This window comes from Myotis myotis, unplaced genomic scaffold (assembly GCF_014108235.1).
Source record: "Myotis myotis isolate mMyoMyo1 unplaced genomic scaffold, mMyoMyo1.p scaffold_m19_p_6, whole genome shotgun sequence".
Taxonomy (NCBI): Eukaryota; Metazoa; Chordata; class Mammalia; order Chiroptera; family Vespertilionidae; genus Myotis; species Myotis myotis.
Genome location: NW_023416368.1, coordinates 81,565,298 through 81,585,796, shown reverse-complemented (window position 1 = coordinate 81,585,796; position 20,499 = coordinate 81,565,298). Strand labels below are relative to the sequence as shown.

The window sequence follows — 20,499 nt, the reverse complement described above, 5'->3', positions numbered from 1 at the left end:
CCCTCAGTCAAGAAAACAGCTAGCAGTTTTGAGTTCACACAGCTAATGCTGAGAAACATACCCCTTCCCCTGCAGGCCCCGGTTTCCTCTGTTTTCTGTTCTTTATAAAACCTTGTGTTGGGCCGAAACCGGTTTGGCTCAGTGGATAGAGCATCGGCCTGCGGACTGAAAGGTCCCAGGTTCGATTCCGGTCAAGGGCATGAACCTTGGTTGCGGGCACATCCCCAATAGGAGATGTGCAGGAGGCAGCTGATTGATGTTTCTCTCTCGTCGATGTTTCTAACTCTCTATCTCTCTCCCTTCCTCTCTGTAAAAAATCAATAAAATATATTTTAAAAAAAACAAAAACAAAAGACCTTGTTTGGGAAAGTCTGGGTGGCTGGAAACAATAGGTAGTAGCTCATCTGCAGGCCGGATGGGACTTGGCAGTTCAACTCCACCGGTAGCAGGTGGTGTGGCGTTCACTGGGCCACATGTAAGACCCAATAAACCCATCGCTTCCACAGCCTGACCTCTGGGTAATTTCTTTGAGAATCCAAGAACCATACCTTGACGTGTTCTGGGACCTCAGCACTTTGCATAACAGGCGGCAAAGTGAGCATGGGTTCCACTCAAGTCAGGGGAGAGAAAATAATGGCAGCTGGAGGGCGACCCTGAGTGGCAGCCCTGAGCCGGCCGCTCACCTGAATTTCGGGAAACTAGCAGGCTCTTCTCGGACCAGAAGATCAGAATGCCTTTCTGGCCAGGGACGATGAGGACGTCAAGGGTGCCATTGTAGTCAAAGGGCAGCCCAAAACTGCTGTTCAGAGGGTGGTCCGAGTACTCAAACTTGGCCTGAGGAAGACATCCCAGGTCAGTGATTGCAGAATGGCAGCAGGGGTAGGTCCTCCTGCTTCATTACTCAAACTTCCTTCAAGCTGGCTTAGCTGTCCCAGCAGCTCTCAGCGGGGGATGGTTCTGCCCCCGGAGGGCACCTGGCACGCCGGGGGATGTCTGTGGTTGTCACACTGGGGGTGCTCCTGGCATAGTGAATGGGGGCTCAACACCCCGCAATGCACAGGACAGATTCTCACAACAAAGAACTGTTCATCGGAAGTGTCCACAGTGCAAGACTGAAGTGCCTGCACTCCCTCAGTCCCTGCTCGCCCTTGCTCCTGAATTATTCAAATTCCTTTCCTCCTCCAACCCACCTGTGTGCACACCCCAGATTCTTTTCCTAACAGCCTCCTTCATCAAGCCACTCGCACCCTGCGACCCTCTAAGGGCCGGCTCTGGCGGCGTCTGGTCTGAATTGTTTGGCATGGGAGACCACGCCCAAGTCCCCCAGTGAGCACGCAGTGGCGCGGGGCGTGGCAGCGCTGCACGCTCCTCGGGGACAGAGTGGAGCCGCGCTTTTAAGCTCAGCGACCTTATCTCTGATACCACAGCCGCCTGGCCTGAAGCGAAGCTGTCTTTCCTGGGAAGAGAGTGGTCACGGTGTCTCGTGGTAACAAAGCTTAGGACGAGGAGAACCTACGTGAGAAAGGACGTCCTCTGGTGTCTCCCAACAGGATAAAGTGGCATTTGTCATGCAAATACCGCCCTGTGCAGAAGTGAGGGAAGACTGCTGCAGAAGTGAATACAGGCAACATCTTTGATCCCAGGGCACAGGTCTTTGGGAAGAAATCTCCAAGCCTCTTGAAGAGGCATTAGAAGGCTATCCAGGCAACAAAAGTACCTCAGGATCCTGGCTGATAAAACCAGGCGATCGGTGGCATCCATTTCCCTTTTCCCTTCACACCCTATTCCATCCAGAAAGACTTCATGACAGTGCTGTACCAGGTGTGGGAGGGTGGCATGATTGGGATATTTGAGAGTCCAACTGGCACTGGAGAGTGGAAGAGAGAGGGAAAGCCAGAGAGAAACATGGATGTGAAAGAAACACATTGATTGGTTGGGCTCACACACCTTCGAGATGTTTGAAGAAGATGGGCTCACACACCTTTGAGATGATTGAGAAGAGCCTGACCATGGCCCGGGCCTGGGAAGAGATTGCAACCAAGAGATATTTAGAGCTATGGCAGCTTCCTCAGCTAACTCAAAAGGGGAGTTGAGCCAGTATATCTCAAAAGAAGACATCGAGAAATTTATGATGGCACTCAAAGTTGGAGGTCAGGAGACAAAGCGAGAACTGGAGAAGGCATTCACTGCGGTCTTAATGGCTCTGGGGTCACATTTTCCAGAAGTGATCATTGTCAAGCTATGGGACAGACCAAATATACACTGTCTGCCCCCAAGGAGCCTCATGGTTGCAGTGGGGAAGATCATCCTTTCCCAAGTATTCTACGGATTGGTCGTCAGTGCCCAGAAACACCTGGATTCCTGGGATGATAAGGTGACGGGCTTTAGTCAAAGGGAAATGTCCATGAAGGCCTACATCACCTTCCGCATCTTCCTCAACCGTTGGTCTTTGAAGAGCAAGGACAAGGCACAGGTGACAGAGCAGGTTCTGCAGATAATGGGCCACCTTTTCTTCCTTATGCCACCATCCAAACTCAAGAACCAAGTGAACCGGTTAACACGATGGTTAATGATTTTGATGTCCACGAAAGTGACACCTTTCTACATTTCCCAGTGTATATCTGCCAACTGGTGGATGCTCTGGCACTCAGCGGCTGTGGAGGTATAAACTTGGAATCCCAGCTGGAAAACATTACAGACATGCTGTTCCAGCAGCTTTGTGAACGAGTGAACCCAGCAGACCCTCACTCTGTGGAGAACTGCAGCCTCGCCCTGAGGGCTTTCTTCATCCTGGCCAAGTTATACCAGGATCAGATGGTATCCCTATTACTAACCGCCATGGAATCCAGTGATCCAGCCAAGATGGAATCAGCCCTTCAGGTGTTCACAGATGTGTTCCAGGAATTGCCTCAGACCGAGAAGCTGCAGCACATGGTACTGAATTCAACCATTATGGTGATTCAGGAGGACCTCAAACCAGTGCCAAAGGTCCTCGTGCACTTCATTGAGATGCTGGGTCAGCATAACTACTTGGCCTTACCCCAGGGGAACACCATAATCAGCTATATCATCAAGCTTGTGGAGTCTGACTCATCAAATGAAGAGGACATCCGAGTAATGTGTTCCAGAATCCTACAGATGGTATCTTTGCCTAAACTGGTCACGTTGGTGTGTGAGCCCAACAACACCTTGGCCTTTGTGCCTCTGTGTAAGGCAGCCACACAAATGGCTCTGAAGGCCCGTTCCCTAGGCCAGGTTCCTTACCTCAGCAGCTTTCACCAGGATCCTACCGAATACGTTTCCCCTCAGAGACTCCTGACCCATCTTGTGATGTGTTCCCGGAAGCCCTACAGGGGAAAGGAGTTTGGTACAAGCTCTCTGAGGCTACTATCTGCCCTGCATCCTATCACTTCTCTGCATCCTGTTATAAACCACAGTGTTGGCCAGCTGTGGAGGAAGGTGATCCCACAGATGTTGGAGATACTAGATGATCATACTGAGAAGAGCCTGAATCAGGAGGAGTGGGAGGACAGGCTGTTCCAGTTTTTGAGTAAGTCATTAGTGGCTATTGATGATGACCGCTGGCAGGAGCAACTCATCAGAGTCATCTTGGAGAGGATGCGTTATTTCAGTGATGATGGTGATGAGAAGGCTTTTCTCTATAAATTCTTTGGCTTCGCCCTGTGGACCTCAAGAAGTGAGAAACTGGTGAAGATGATGCTCTCCGCCATCCTTCAAACTTCCCATGAAAACGTGCGGGAGAGGGAGGGCATTGCTGTGGCATTCAGCATCGTGTCCAAGAAACATCTGAAGACAGTCCTGGAGCAACTGAAAGTGTATAGTGCTGTCCTCACTGACAAGGAGTCATCGTCCATCCTCACACTGGCAAAGGAACATCAGCAAAGGGAATGGGTGCTTGTCTGTAACACCATCTACTTAAGCTATAGCAAGATTATTTTAGAGAGCAAGGGAGATATTTTCATGCATTTCGATGCCGTGCTGGCCTTGATCCTGCAACACTACCACAACTGCATTTTGGAAAAGGATAAGGCCCTGAAGCTGGATTACCTGAATGCCCTCATCATACTGACAAAAACCCTGGGCAGGCAGCAGCACGTGGCCTTTCAATTCAAGTTCCCCCACAAGCTGGCAATTGTTACCTTCATGGCGGACCTAATCAAGGAGGAGCCATTGAACTCCATTTCCAGCCCTATTAGACAGAAGGCAATGAACATCATCAATAACTTCAGGATGCTCAGGCTCCTCTTAGAGGCAGAAGAAAGAGCAGAGCTCCTGGGGACATGCTTCAAGAGTGTGTTCTGCCTGCCATCCATAGAAGTGTTACGAAAGGAGGCATCTAGTCCCAAGAAGGGCCAGGCCAATGTGGATCTATTTGAGGGGACCATGCAATCCCTCCTAAGACTAATGGAGACACTTATTGTTGAGATGCCCCCCCGGATCCAGAACTGCTTGCAGCTCATGGATCCTTGGCTTAATTCCCAGAAGGATAACGAGCGGGAACGGGCCATGTGGTGTGCTGCACGTATTTTGGAGTTTACAGCGAAAATGGAGGACTTCAATGCCTTTGCAGAGTACTTCACCCAGAGGCAGCTCACCAACCTGGTGCTGACAGCCATGGAGGAGCTGACGGGCAGCAGGGCTAACGTGTCTCTGGCTGCAGCCCAGTTGATGAGCGCTGTCATGAAAAAGCGGGGCACAGATTTGATAAAGGTTGAGGAAATTGTGGCGGGCATCCTGGAACGGCTCAAATTGCAGCTGGAGCCCAACAGAAAGGAGGAGACGCTTCGGGCCCTGTGCTTGCTGGCGGGCAACAGCACCCACAACATTGTGCCCCTGCTGCTCAACAGGCCCCTCCCTGGGGATAGAACCATTCTGGCCCTGTGGAAGGTGTTCGGCACCGAGCGAGAGACCACAATCAACGTCCTGCAGCTGCTGATAGGCATCCTGGAAAACCACTCCACAGAGGGCACGACGGAGATAGCCCTGCAGCCCATGGAGGCAGCGTGTGCCTTGTGTGAGATGCTTTCTGGGTCTCTGTGCCGGGAGGCCATCCTGGAACTCTACCCCCGGCTATTGCTGGCTGTGCTATGTCATCTCTTCTGGGTGATTGAGCAAAATACCCCCCAGAAGGTGGTGGTCTACAGGAAGGATGGGGGCTCAGGCAAGACCTTTGACTCCACTAGTTGTGCCCTGGAGGTGGTGAAGCTTGTGTTGTTCGCAGCCGCATATGATGGAGTGGTGGTCTATGCAGATGAGCATAAGTGCTGGGATCATCTGTCCTCCTCTAAATTTTACTACAGAGGGATCATGGACCTGACAAGTGGTATTGTGAAGAACTGTGAAGCAGTCATGCTGCACCGAATTCTGAACCTTGTCAAGACCTTCCTTGACAGCGGAGATAATCATCAGAAGATCTTGGCCAGGACCATCTATGCACAGCTTCTCTGGCATCGATCAGTGGCTCAGACTCTGGGACAAGACTTTGTGGGCAATCTAATCAAGTGGACCAAGGAGCCCAACCTCATTATGAAAGAAATTGGACTCCGTGGAATCAGTAACCTGGCACTGCATCCAAGTCAATCAGAGTCTGTGAAGAGCCTTTTTCCATCCTTGCGAGACTTCCTGAAGAGTGAGGCACGAGTGACAGTTCAGGCAGTGAAGGCCCTACGGAACATTGTCATACATGGGCATGGAGAAGAGGTCAAGGCGATGTTCTGCAGCATCTCCAAGGATCTGCATCCACCCGTCAATGATAAGAAGGACCAGGTGAGGATCACAGCCATCTCTGCCCTTGGGCACATGCTACATAGTCAACAAATTCAGGCCTGGATATGGCATCAAGAAACATCTGTACAGTTTTTTAGTCCCGCTGCTGCTTAGCTTAGAGGACAACAACACAGAGGTGGTCAAGGCCTGTGGAGCAGCCCTGGCTGAGTGAACTAATGTGATTGGCTGGTCATCCTTCACACAGATGTTTCAGCATACCACCCTCAGTGATCACATGCAGGTGTTGGAAGAAACATGCAATCACTTGGTGAATACATGCAAAAGACAATTAGTGGGGGAGTTACTGTTTCAGAGCTTCAGCTTCCTGAAGAGCTCCGAGTCCTTCCTACGGACAGCTGCACTCCATTTCATAGCATTAACAGCTGAGAAGATAAACCTGCATTCCATACATGAGGATGATGTGCAGCTGTTACGAAATGCTCTTGAAAGTATGAAGAATGATCCTGTGGAATCTATCCAGATTCTGGTGACTACTCTTCTTCAAAATATTGAGGAATATGTTAATCCTGAGGACAGCTCTACTTCCATTATAAGTACTCGCTTCTTCCGATTACGTGGCAGGAAAGCCCAAAAAAGAAAGAGGCACCTATTTAAGACTGTCAGACGGGAAGGAGATAATGATACTGATCGGCCCAGGAATTGGCTCCTAGGCCCTCTAAATTTACTGTGCAACTGGTGCAAGGGAGTGTAAAGAATACTCCCCTTCTAGTAGGCAACTTAGAAAAGTCAACACAGTCACAAGCACCAAAGTCTGAAAGTCCCCCTGAAAAAACTGAATTGATCCCGAAACAAGTTGCTCCTGAGCCACTGTGAACATTTAGAACTTGTGGCTAAAGCCTTTTCCAGTTGTTTATTCATATGTCAGTGCTGGACTCTGCCGTAGTCTCTCCTACCTTTTTTCCAACTGGGTGGGCAACTTTGGTTTAACCCCAAATAGGTAGTTTTGATCTTAGAAGATATAGTATAGCCCTTGTTCTTTATCTCCCCTAGGGTACTGTGAGCTATCAGTATATACATTTGTAAATAAACGTTATTTTTTCATCCTAAAAAAATAAATAAATAAAAATAAATTGTTTGGCAGGGTCGTCAAAGTTCTCTCTTATTTGCTCTTTATGAGACTCCTGACAGCACTGTGCAAGGATGCACTTTTTAAAAAACACTGTCACTGGTTCATAAGTGAGTCCCACCAACGCAGCTGTGGCCCCTCCCAGATGTTGGTGGAGAGGAGGGGGAGACTCCTGGCTTGTTTTCTAAGCGCCTCCTGGGAAGAGAACTAAGTGCTCAGGGTGAGGACCCAGGTGCACAGGCTGCTGAACTTGACTGCCCCACCCCCCACCCCCTGCCACTTGTGGACACCCGACAGGCCTGTCTGCAGGAGGTGCCTAAGGGACCATGAGTGCGAGTTCTCATCCCCCAGCTCATCCCTGTGTTGTGAATTGGCTGGCCTCTGTCCCCAGGTATTAGAATTGCTCAGCTGAGCTGCCCATGTAGGCAACAAGGCAAACCTTGAAGAGTTTGAATTGCAGTGGGGTCAACCAGAGAACAGGCCAGAGGAAGCAATCAGCCCTCGGTCTGAGAACAGGCCAGAGGAAGCAATTGCCCATGAAGGGCAGCCGGGGGAGGGTCTGCTGGATCAGCCCAGGTGAGGGGCACCTCTCACTGCCTCCGATGGGAGCCCACAAAAGGCCCCTGAAGACGTATATACACGCCCAGGGCGGGGGAGGGGAGAGGGCCTAGGCTAGCAGCCAATAGAGAGGTACTGGGTGCAGAGTCAGAGTGGAGAAAAGTGTCAGCGAGGTTTTCTCCTCTTTCTCCACAGGGAGGCTCCTGAAGCTAAAGTCCTAGGAATGAAGGCTGCCCACAGGGGCCTGGGACAATTGCAAGTCCTTCAGAGCCTGCAGAGCATCATCCTGCCCTAAGTCTGGACTGGGGAGGGCAGCATCCCCGGGGGCCTGCCAGGTAAAGCTTCCTGATGGCCTGTGGTCAGACCTGAGAATCACCCATAGGTGGTAACCAGGAGCTGGACTCCGCAGCCACTAAATTCTTGGCATTTTCTGGGTAGTGGGAGTGTCTCTGTAAATCCGGGCAGCTCCTTATGCTAATGAGGGGACTCTGGATGGGGCTGGACCAATCTCATGTTAGAGCAGTGGTTCTCAACCTTCCTAATGCCGCGACCCTTTAATACAGTTCCTCATGTTGTGGTGACCTCCAATTTCATTGTTACAAATTGAACATAATTAAAGCATAGTGATTAATCACAAAACAATATGTAATTATATATGGTCTTAGGCGACCCCTGTGAAAGGGTCGTTCGACCCCAAAGGGGTTGCGACCCAGAGGTTGAGAACCACGGTGTTAGAGGGTGGGGCTTTCAGCCTTTGGACATCAACCCAAGCTCCTGAGGCTTCCTGAGAGGAGGTCTCCCTCAAACTTCAGAGCTGCACACCCGGTTCACAATTTTTGCAATACCAGGTCCTGACTGTACTTAATCCCTTTCCGATTTGATATTTTATCTTCTGATGCAGTTTAAATGGGGGGGGGGCAGGGGGAAGGCGGAAGGGTGTGTGGATGAATGGGTATCTGGATGAAAGGTAGGTAGATGGATGGGTGGGTAGATGGACTGGTAAGTAGGTAAATGGATAGATGGATGGATGGATATGTGAATGGATGAACTGTTAGGCAGATGGATAGGTGAATGAAAAGCTAGATGGATTTCAGCCCTAGCCAGTTTTGCTCAGTGGGTAGAGCGTTGGTGGACTGCAGGGTCCTGGTTCGATTCTGGTCCAGGGCATGTACCTCGGTTCAGGCTCCTCCAGGCTGTGTGCAGGAGACAACCAATCAATGTGTTTCTCTCAGCAATATTTCTGTCTTTACCTCTCTCTTCCACTCTCTCTAAAAGTGAACTGAAAAATATCCTCAGGTGAGGATTTAAAAAAAAAGCTAGACAGATTTCAGATATGAAAATCCAAGTGTGTGACATTTAATAAAACTCTGGCTTGGGGCAAAGATCACTTCAAGTCATTTTTCCCAGGCCAAATGACTCACCTGCCCTTGCTCAATGAAAAGCAGCCCAATCTGTGACACGGAGTGAAGGGAGAAGATCCCACCCAAAGACCCCAATAGTTCTTCCTGTGAAACAAAAAAAAACATTGTGTATGAATAAACTGTAAGCATGTGTTTAATTCTAAATGTAACTTTAGGGCATCCAATGAGCTAAAATGAAGAACAATTTTTAAAAATGAGGATCTATTTATTCTCTATGAAATGTAGCTTGTAAGCAGAACCTCGAGTGGAGACAGCTTGTGCTGGGCAGACTTTTGCCCTTGCTTAGTGTCTTTATTGGGAGGTTCTGGTTGAAGGAGATGTGGATGGGTGTCAAACTGACTGCGAGATGCATGCCTAAACCCTTCCTTTCGGCCTCGGTTCCTCACTCCTGCTGTTCGGCTGGTCAGCAGAGTGCCCAGCAGCCACACTGGAGCACAAAGCCAAGCTGACATTTTTCAGGTCAGAGAGAGACAACTATCTTAATTACGCCTCTGTTTTTTGGGAGGTTCTATAAAATATACAGTGCTTTGGACTGAATTGTGCGCCCTCCCCTCCCAAATCCATTGGTCAAAACCCTAACCCTTTGTCTTAGTCCAGTCAGGCTGCTGTGACAAAATGCCACAGACTGGATGGCTTATACACAATAGGAATTTACATCTCACAGCTCCGGAGGCTGGAAGTCTAAGACCAAGGTGCCAGCGTGGCCAAGCGAGGGCCTCGTCTGGGTCAGACTTCTTGCTCTGTCCTCACCAGATGAAGGGGGCCAGCAGGCTCTCTGGGGCCTCTGGTGTGAGAGCACTTATCCGATACCATTCTCATCTATAAAACCTGGGTCATAAGAGTACTGATCTTCGGGTGGGCATGGGGTTAAATATCGTAATTAATGTGCAGCCTCTACTTCGGCACTAGCTTTCATAAGCACTCCATAAACGTGCTATCATTTAAAACCTCCTGTCTCCTTTCCTAACTTCTTAATCTCCCTAGCCAGGTTCCATGACCTGGAATTTTCCCTACCCTCCCAAGAGACAGAAGCCCTGGTTCACCCACTGCGTGCTAATTACTCCAATCACACACGAGACATTTCTCTTTTTTGGTTCACTTTCTTATGCAAATGCACATACCTGTGTAACAGAGGCATACTCGTGAAATCTGTATGCCCAGTTCTCGGAGTAATATATATTGGTCTTAGATAACTGGTCTCCAAGCAAATAGGCAAAAACGACATTACTTATATCCTGGAAGAACATACACAGAACAGTCTCTTTAAAAGGAGATTTGAGGGGTGGGGATGGGGAGATGCTGTTGAAGGTCACAACCTTGCAGCCAGTAGCTACATGCTCCTGCAGATCTAATGCCCAGCAATGCTATCCTGTAAGCTTCAAAGGTACTAAGAAACCGGATCTTAAAGGTTCCCACCACAAAAAAAAGAAAAAAAAGAAATGGCAATGATGTGCCATGATGCAGGTAACCTTCAGCGGTCGTCATATTGCAATATGTAAATGTATCAGATCATCACATTGTACACTTACACTTACAATGTTATGTCAATTATATCTCAGTAACAAAGGGAGATTGATGCCAAGGGTAAAACTCCAGGGCAATTACCCCAGAAAAATTAAAACATATGCACATACAAAAATCTGTACATAGCCGAGACCGGTTTGGCTCAGTGGATGGAGCGTCGGCCTGCGGACTGAAGGGTCCCAGGTTCGATTCCGGTTAAGGGCATGTGCCTTGGTTGCGGGCACGTCCCCAGTGGGGGATGTGCAGGAGGCAGCTGATCGATGTTTCTCTCTCATCGATGTTTCTGGCTCTCTATCTCTCTCCCTTCCTCTCTGTGAAAAATCAATAAAATATATTAAAAAAAAAATCTGTATATAAGTGGGTATAGCAGTTTTTACAATAGCCCAAAAGTGGAGGCAACCAAATTCTGGTACATTCAGACCATGGTATATTACTTGACAACGAATAGGGAAAGACTAAAGATATAGACAACAAATTGGATGAGTCTCTAGAGAATTTAGCTGACAAAGCTGGTCCCCAAAGGTCCCATATTGTACGGGTCCGTTTATATAACATCCGTGAGGTGGTACAATTATAGAGGTGGGGAACAGGTTAGTGGTTGTCAGGGGTTGGGGTGGGATGGGGGCAGGGAGCTGTGGAGCTCTGGGATGACAGAATAGACGGTATTTCAATGGCAGGAATGGTCCTGTGATGTGGCAATGTGATGAAATGCTAGAGTTACACATACACTGTATCTATGTCAATACTAGTTTTAGTATGATACTGCAGTTATGTAAGATGTAACCATTGGAGGAAGATATAGAAAGGGTACATGGGACTCTGTATGATCTTTTCAAGTTACTGGAGAGTCTATAATTATTTTAAATAACAAGTTCAAAAAAAAGGAAGGTAGATGGATATATTTGTAGTGAACTAGCCAGTTGATCTGAAAGTAGCTCCAGAGCCCCTCCCACCTCTCAGGTTGTCGTGTGAGCCCTGGGGAAATGACATTGCCCAAGTCCAAAGGCCCAACCCCCATGGGTTCGCCTGTTCTTATTTCCATCTGTGCTCAGAGCAGAGTGAAAAAACCGATACCCTGTACTCACCAAGCAAAAGGGATGCTTACTATAGCAACAGTTGTCACCAGAAATATGTGAAACAGGGTAATTTATGCCTGAAAGGAAAAGATCATTTGGAAACTATATGAGTTACCTGCAGGTCAGAGAAAAGGTTTAGACACTGTTAAAGATTTTGCTTACTTTGGTCCAGTCGCCAATTTAAATGGAGACTGACCTTGTATGCACATATACATAACCCATGGACACAGACAATAGGGTGCTGAAGGCCTGGGGGGGGGGGGGCGGGTACGGGGGCAGGCTGGATGGGATCAATGGGAGAAAAATGGGGATATATGTAATACTTTCAACAATAAAGAACTATTAAAACAAACAAACAAACAAACAAACAAAAACGAATGGAGACTGCAGCCAAAAAATCAGGACAAGGCTAAGTAACCTGCTATTGACATGTGGGGCCAGATGGCTCCTGATTGTGGGGTCGTCCTGTGCCTGTGGGACGTTTTGCAGCACCCCTGCCTTTAATGACGCAATGCCAGCAGTACCTTCCTCCGGTCTGGACAACCAAAAATACCTCCTCCCCACACTGCCAAAATGTCGTCTGGGGGGCAGAACTGTCCCGATGAGAAGCACACACTCTTTTAGGACTGTATGCCAAAACTGCAGGAAGAACTCCCTTCTCTTACCGAGGTGTTCTTTGATTCCATTTTAAGTGCAGAAACTTTGGCTTGAAATGAAACAAAAAACAACCAGTGTTGGTGAGAAGGTGAAGAAAATGGAACTTTTGTACCCTGTTGGGAATGGGAACGGTGCACGACTGGCAAACAGTATGGAGTTTCCTCAAAGAACCTGAAAATGGAATGACCACATCATGACTACAGAAGAGATAACAACTTTCACATAGACCAGTGGTCGGCAAACTCATTAGTTAACAGAGCCAAATATCAACAGTACTTCTTCAAAACAGACTCGCCCAGGCTGAAAACCGACTTCTGTGCATGGGCCACGAAGTTTCAATCGCACTGTACGTGCACGCCCGCACGTGGTATTTGTGGAAGAGCCACACTCAAGGGGCCAACGAGCCGCAGGTGGCTCGCGACCCTCAGTTTGCCAACCACTGACATAGACAATGAAGAAAGACATTGCTAAAGATTTTGCTTACTTCGGTTCAGTCACCAATTCAAATGGAGACTGCAGCCAAGAACTCAGGAGAAGGCTGAGACTCAGAAGGGCAGCAATAGAATTAGGAAAGATCACCAAGAGCAAAGCTGTGTCATTAGAGACCAAGGTCTCTAAGGTCATCCACACCCCGGTATTCCCAATTACTATGCCCGGATGTGAAAGTTGGACAGTGAAGAAGGTTGATAGAAACATTGATTCATTTGAAATGTGGAGCTGGAGGAGAGGTGTGCAGACACTCTGGACTGCCAGGAAGACAGGCATGTGGGTCCCAGAGTAAAGTAAGCCAGACACATCGCTGGAGGCAGAAGTGACCAAACTGAAGCTGTTCTCCTTCGGGCACATCATGAGAAGGCAGGACTCTTTGGAAACCACAATAATGCAGGGGAAAAGAAAAGGCAGCCGGAAAAGAGGAAGACAAAATGTAAGATGGAGTTATTCCGTAAAAGAAGCCACAGACATGAGTCCACAAGAGCCAGGCAGTACTGCTGGAGGAAGGGCAGAGTGGACATCACTCTGAGTGTCGCCAGGAATCAGAGCCAATCCAATTCCACTTCTGGGTGTATACAAAAAAAAATTTAAAAGTTAAAAGCATGGACAGGAAGATATTCGTACACGCGTGCGCGCGCGCACGTTCCAACAGTGTTGTTCACAATAGCTAAAGCACAGAAGCAACCCAAGTGTCCATTGGCAGATGATTGTATAAATAAACAAAATGTGGTCTATCTATACCATGGAATGTTGTCACCAAGCATCTAGAAGTCATTTTTGTCCAAGGTTTCTCTGCTTATAACTATAATCTGCAGTGGATGGGGGTTCAGCCCAACTTCCATTTGAATTTTAAAGGACAAGGTAACATTCAGGGACAGACATCCAAATAGCAGTATGGTTTGTCCTTCCGAAATTAATAACCATTTCTTTGAGGTTGGCTGAACTCAAACAAAATACAAAAAGGCCCTGGCCAGGGTTGCTCAGCTAGTTGGAGTGTCATCTCACACACCAAGAGTTTGTGGGTTCAATTCCTGGTCAGGGCACATACCCAGGTTGTGGGTTTGATCACCAATTGATGTTTTTTTTCCCTCCTCTCTCCCTCCTTTCCCGCCCCCCCCTCTCAAATCAGTAAGTAAAAAAAAAACACATAAAAAGAATATATACCTGTTGATGCAGTCCAGTAATTGGCTCTATAATTATAAATATAGACTTTTTTATTCACTACTAACAGCAATAGTGAACCAGCAAAATGTGCTGATGTTACTTCTGGTATGCCAACCTATAAATAATGACATATATAACATCAAAACACACCTCTTTTTGGATATCAGTTTGGGAAGCAATACTTCTAGACACACATACAAGAAACATTTGTGCCAACAGGAGCTTTTCGGTTCCTAGATATTGGGGACTATGTATCCTGGGGTAAGCTGGAACCAAAACTGGGAGGTGGTGGCCTCAGACAGCTAAATTCACTCCCTCATCAAAACCCTCTCTGAGTCCTGGCTGGCATAGCTCAGGGGTTAGAGTGTCAGCCTGCACATCAAGGGGTCATGAGTTCGATTCCCAGTCAAGGGAACATACCTGGGTTGCAGGTTCGGTCCCCGGCCCTGGTTGGGGAGTGTGTGGGAGGCAACCAATCAATGTGTCTCACACAGATGTTTCTCTCTCTCCCTCCCTCCCTCCCTCCCTCCCTCCCTCCCTCCCTCCCTCCCTCTACTCTCTCTAAAAAAATTAAAAAAAAATCAATGGAAAAAAATATCCTTGGCTGAGGATTAACAACAAAACAAAAAACCCAAAATACAAAAAAAAAAACCCTTTTCTGAGGAGGCCCTGGCCAGGTACTCACTTGGTTGGAGCAATTATCCCAATATGCCAAGGTTGCACATTAGATCCCAGGTCAGGGTACATATAGGAACCAACCAATGAATGCATATAAGTGGAACAACAAATCCATGTTTCTCTCTCCAGAAAAATAAACAAAATAACAACAACATACCCTTCTCCAAGGATAAAGCCTAAAGATAAATGATAAATGAGGAGCATAAATGAGGAGCATAACTATTGCTTCCAAGAAACATTGGTATCTTAATAGATGGTAAAACTTCTTTAGCATAGGTGCTAACGGTACAATTTCTCAAGATAGTTACTAAGAGTGTAAAGATTTTTCTGTTTTGGTTTAGGACAATTTAGGGAGGCCCTGGAATTAGTGCATGTAATCTATCTATTTCCCAACACACAACCAATTGTAGGAAGCATTGGCAACAATTCTGCTTCCTTTTTCAGGAAAAAAAGGGTATCATTTTGGTAGTAAGGACAGAATAGAATTAACACTCTTTTTTGACTTAGAAACTACTCTCAATATCTTAAAGAGATACATTTTTGTAAAATAAAGTTCATATGAACAAAAACAAACTAATGTGCTATTTCCAAATTATACCTTTACCCTGAATATTACGTATTTCAAGCATCCTTCAGATTGTTCCATATAATAACTACCTGCATTGATGTAGGGATGGAAAGTGGAGGAAGACTACTCTCAAAGTTATTTCTCGTGAAAAAAAGTTGTTGTCTGAAATAAACAATAAAACAGTTACATTAGAATTTTACACAAGGGGTGGGGGGAAAGACAATGGCAGTCACGCTAAAAATGTTACACACATCAAAATTTATTTAAAAATAAGGAACAATTTAGGTTCTGCCTATCTACCTACCTATCTATCCATTCATCCATCTATTTTTGCATGAGTAAATTTGTACAGCCTGGGTATTCAACTTCTTGAAATAACATTATATTAAAAGTGTGACCAGCCCTACTGGTTTGGCTTTCCCAGGTTTGATTCTGGTCAAGGGCACATACCTACATTGCAGGCTTGATCCCTGGCCCTGGTCAGGGTGTTGTGGGAGGCAAACAATTGATGTGTCCCTCTCACACCGATGTTTCTCTCTCTCTGTCTCTCCCCCTCCCTTCCACTCTCTCTAAAAATCATTGGAAAAATATCCTCGTGTGAGAATTAATAAATAAATGTGACCACATTGTTACCATAGACAGTCAGTCAAAGTACAGGCAGCCCGTGGCCGGGTGACTGTGGGTTGACTGGCCACTTTAGAGGGCCACGCTGTATGGGGGCTGTGTAGAGGATGCAGGCATGTTGGCATCCAGGGGCATCCTGTGGACTCCAACGGGATCCCCCTGATGTGAAAATGCTGTGTCTAGTGTAGGGAGATGGGCTTAATGGTGGGTCCTGCAGCCCCTTCCCACCCCCTGCCCCCACCCCCTGCCCCCACTCACACCTCCACTCTCCACTGACTCTGATTCTACAGACAGAGAGTGCCAGGGAGTCTTCCCCATTGGTCAAGATGGCGCACCAATGTGGCAAAATCTATAAAGATAAATGGATAGGGCCTGAACATGCCAAAAGCTCGAGAGATAGGGCCCGAATGCACCAAAAGCTAAAAAGATGGCCCTAGCTTGTTTACTCAGTGGTTGAGGCGTCAGCCTGTGGACTAATGATTCACGGTTCAATTCCAGTCAAGGGCACATACCTTAGTTGCAGGCTCAATCTAGGACCCCAGTTGGGGCCCATAGGGGAGGAAATCGGTCAAATGTGCCTCTCTCACATTGATGCTTCTCTCTTTATGTCTCTCCCCCTCTTTTCCAGTCTCTCTAAAAAAAAAAAAAAAAAAAAAAAAAATCAATGGAAGAAATATCCTCGGGTGAGGATTCAACAAAAAAAGCTAGAAAGATGAATGGATATGACCCGAGTGTGCCAAAAGCTAGGAAGATAACTGGATAGGGCGGGGGAAAGGTCTTCCCCTCCCTATTCCTACAAAAATAGTGGGCTTGAACAGGTAGGGGGGTCGTCTTTAAGATGGGAGTCAATCATTCTCCCAGGTCATAGCACCTGAATAAACCTCTTTCCTTTTGCAACAGCACCTGTCTCATGAGGCTGCCTTTCATTGTGGCAGGCAGCCAAACTTGTGTTTCAGTTATAGTTTTGGTGACCCAGATGGGACAGCACGGACCTCAGTAAGTCCTGGAGGGCCTGGGCTAAGGTCCCAGCTGCCTGTGGTAGGCTGACCCTGGGAGCAGGACTGTGGGGGATTGAGCCCGCAAACCAGGCATGTGCCCTGACCGGGAATTGAACCTCAACCTCCTGGTTCATAAGTCAATGTTCAACCACTGAGCCATGCCAGCCAGGCTAAACATGACTTTTATTGGGCACAGTGCCCTGGAATTAAGTACTTTCTGGTCTCTTCATCTCTCTTCCACCCCAATTGTGGACTCCCTGCAGGCTAGTAACTAGCAACACAGGACAGACCCATCTTCCTTAACCTTTGTTGAATGAATCAATAAGGGAAAATCTAACATTTTAATAAAAATGATAGTAGCAATTCATAAGTGGTTACTTACCCTAGATATAGGGCTATGTTTTTCTTGCAAGGATGTTTAATCAGGCGTGTTGCAGATGAAAAATACAGGACATTCTGGGCAGATGGTTGCAAAATCTTAATATCAATAATAAGAAACACTTGATGAAAACAATGTCCTAATGTGCAATATTGAAAATGTAAAGGTGAAATCTAAATTAAGCAGGTGCACTGTATCATTTTCCTGTTTTGATATTATACTCTGGTTATGTCAGATGTCATCACTGAGTATAGGGTATCTGGGGTGCCTATTTCTGAAACCTGCCATGAATCTATCATTTCAAAATAGAGTGAAAAAAGATTCTGAAGCTAATTCATAACACATCTCATTCCACATGTTATTTTTTTATTTCCAGATTATTAGTTATTAGAGAGGTGAGAGGACAAATTGTAAAGCTAAGAGGTTAGAAACCAGCCACTTTGAGATTATTTAGAAATGCTGACACCTCTTCCCAAATGACGTAATGTCAATAGGTAATTTATTTTAACAAGTGAAATATTTTTTTCATCATACATATTCTTTTTTAAATTGAATTTATTAGGGTGACATTGGTTAATAAAATATATAGCTTTCAGATGTATAATTCTATAATACATCATCTGTATATTGTATTGTGGTCTCATTATCCCAATTTCTTCATGCATTTTAGGTACACATGGGGGGAAAGGAAGTTTCCTGTTGTACTGTCATATAAACAAATATAAACAAATTTGCTTCCCATGTTATTGCAGATTTTAAAATCTCCTGTCACACAGAAGAACACTGGTGATCTGATTTCTAAACCCACTTCTGTCTCCTGGCTTTGTCCAGGTTACTTGATCTCTACTTTTTTAGTGAAATGGGAAAGATAAATCCTTTATTTCAAAGGGCAATGGTAAAGATTAGTGTTGTATATCTAACACAACACTGGCACAACAAAAATACTGGGAAATATTCTGATTTAGTTATTAGATTCAAGTGAAGAATGAATATTAAATATGGAGTCACATACCCCTGGAGATGCATGATCATCATGAGTTACCTTTCCTGTCCTCACCGTGTGAACACTAGAGATAAGTGACAAGAGAGACCTTCTATCAATGTTTATTGAATATTCAGCATGACTCCCACCAGAATGTCTCTGGGTTAGCTCTGAAGTACCTGTTCTTGATGCTTTTCAGTTATGGAAGCCCCTGTAAAATCTAATTAAACTGGGGGTCCTCTTCTCCCACAGAGAGACACATGGATACCCCCAAATGGAGATATTTCCAAGTGCTCATAAAGGCCCATTTGCAGACCCCAGATTAGGAAGATTAAGAATTCCTACTTCGTTTTCTTTTTCTTCTTTTTGTGTGTGTGCGGTGTTGGTGGCTGGGAGCGTGTTGGTATAGTTTACAGCAGAGGTTCTCAATCTTGGATGTGCTAGAAGCCCCTGGAGGGCTTGATAAACTTTATATGGCGAGGCCTCACCTGTAGATCCAGGGAACTGCAGTGGTAACAAATTCCCGGGTCATGCTGTTCCTGCTGATCCAGGACCACACTTTGAGAACTCGTATGGGGAAATGGGAGAATTAGATGAACTCTTTACAGACTTTGAAACAAATCGCCCTAGTAAATCTTACTGGAAAACCCTACCCCACAGTGACTAGCTATGTGTCTTTAGGCCTGTGTCTCTTTAATTTCGCTGGGTCTGTGTTCACAATCCTAAAACAAGGTTAATGAATCACTAGTAAAGATAAAATGAGGCCATGCACCAAAGCACACGTTCACTATTTCATCACCAAACAGGGCCCTGCTAAATGTAACAGCTCACTTCTGGCAAGAGCTCCCCGAGGACAGGAACTGGGCTTTACAGCTTCTGTCTAGCTCGTATAGCACCTTGCGTAGCCTTCACTAATGTAACAGTTACTGAAATCTAATAATCTAGATATGGAGAGAATAAAATAAACATTCTACACTCTCATGAAGCTACTATTTCTAGTGACGGCAACAGATAAGAAAAAGAATTGTCTAAAGAAAATGACAAGTTAGTGATTGATAGTAAAAAGCAGATATGAGGAGGGGGCCTTAAATGACGAAGTATTATGTAAGTCGGGACAGAGATCTGATTGACGAGGAAAGAGCCATGGAGAAACCAGGAAGCAAAGCGTACTATCGGTGGAAGTCGATGCACCAAGTCTCTCCCATCCCCAAAGCTGGGTCTAGTTGGGCGTGTCCCTACAGTGTGCCCGGAGCAGTGACTGCGTGGGCAGAGAACAGATGGGTGGTTGTCAAATCCCTAGGAACCCTTGGCAATACCTAGAGGCATTTTTGATGGATGGGTAAAGCCTGGGGAAGTAGGTACACCTGGCATCTAGTGGGTGGCGGCCAGGGATGCTGCTCAACATCCAACAGTGCACGGGACGGCCCCACCCGCCCTACGTGTCAGCTGCGCTGCTGTTGAGAAACCTGGGGCCAGAGCATGCGAGGAAATGCAGGCTGCTCTAGGAACTCGGGTTTTATTCCGGGTGCCACGGGGAACCAGAGAAGGGGAATGACGAGATCAAATTAGTTTATCAATTCCTCTGGCTGCCTAGGAAGGCACAGCCTGGGGTGGTGGCAGTGGAAGTGGCTTGAAGGGTTGGAACAGTCCAAAGTTTTGAAGTGGCAACGGGAGGACTCGGTGATGGACTGGATAGGTTAGAATGGGGTGAGAGAAGGGGAGGTATCACGTTTGATTCCTGAAGAGAGAACTGGGAAACCTCAATCCTCCCGGGATTCCACCCAGGCCTCCGCTCAGAGGAGCCAACCTTCCTTCCCGACCCCTGGCAGCACCCCAAACCCGGAAGGGCGGCCGCACCGGCACAACGGCTGAGCTCTGGCCACCGAGCAGAGCCGCAAGGACGCTACGGAGACAAGCATCAACACCAGCATCTGGTTAGAGGAGCCGCCGCCGCCACCACCGTCGTCAACCGCCGCAGGGTGCTGCTCCACAGTGTGGGCATGCGCAGAAGAGAGCCTTGGCACCGGGTCTGGGGTCGCCGCGGATCCTGAGCATGCGCACCTTGGCTCCTGGGAAGCCTAAATCCACCCACCTCAACAGTCCCCTTCTAGAACCTGGACACGCGCGTACAGGCACACGCGCATGCTCTCACTGGAGTCTGAGCATGCGCGCGCCGTTCCCCGCAACAGGCCCCTAGAGCATGGGCAGGAGGACGGGGCTGCCGGGGCGCGTTGACAACTTCAGCTTGAGCGCAGTGTCTCCCGGGGAAGTTCGAATTCACCAACCAGGAGCCTGAGCATGCGCATATCACTCGCACACCCTAAGCGCCCACGGGTGCACGAGGCTCTCCACACGTTCCCGAAGGTTCACTTTCAGCAACAGCCGGTCACTTTCCTGCGGGTGAGAGCGCGTGCTCACCTCCACGTGACCCGAAGAGGCCTGGGCGGTGCCAGCTGGTTGGCTAGAGGAGGTGGGTGCGTGGAGAGAGCTTGAACCCCGCCCCC

General features: G+C 47.2%; 2 protein-coding genes across 2 annotated transcripts in view; one reads left to right on the top strand and one right to left on the bottom strand.

The window, feature by feature from the left end:
* Nucleotides 1–20,450, bottom strand: part of CATSPERD (cation channel sperm associated auxiliary subunit delta) — a 44,313-nt gene extending 23,863 nt beyond the window's left edge. The window contains exons 1-9 of the mRNA XM_036314554.1: nt 19,853–20,450; nt 18,026–18,080; nt 17,017–17,090; nt 15,102–15,174; nt 13,767–13,881; nt 11,463–11,530; nt 9,975–10,088; nt 8,854–8,937; nt 684–834 (exon numbers count right to left, since the gene is read on the bottom strand). Of these exons, the coding sequence (XP_036170447.1) occupies nt 684–834; nt 8,854–8,937; nt 9,975–10,088; nt 11,463–11,530; nt 13,767–13,881; nt 15,102–15,174; nt 17,017–17,090; nt 18,026–18,080; nt 19,853–19,926 (808 nt within the window). The 5' untranslated portion in view covers nt 19,927–20,450. The remainder of the gene's footprint in view (nt 1–683; nt 835–8,853; nt 8,938–9,974; nt 10,089–11,462; nt 11,531–13,766; nt 13,882–15,101; nt 15,175–17,016; nt 17,091–18,025; nt 18,081–19,852) is intronic.
* Nucleotides 2,044–6,885, top strand: LOC118658832. Its single transcript, XM_036314553.1, is given in 3 exon segments — nt 2,044–2,617; nt 2,620–5,828; nt 5,830–6,885. Coding segments are annotated over 3 exon segments (4,440 nt in total). The 5' UTR covers nt 2,044–2,056; the 3' UTR covers nt 6,500–6,885.
* Nucleotides 20,451–20,499: the final 49 nt, after the last annotated feature.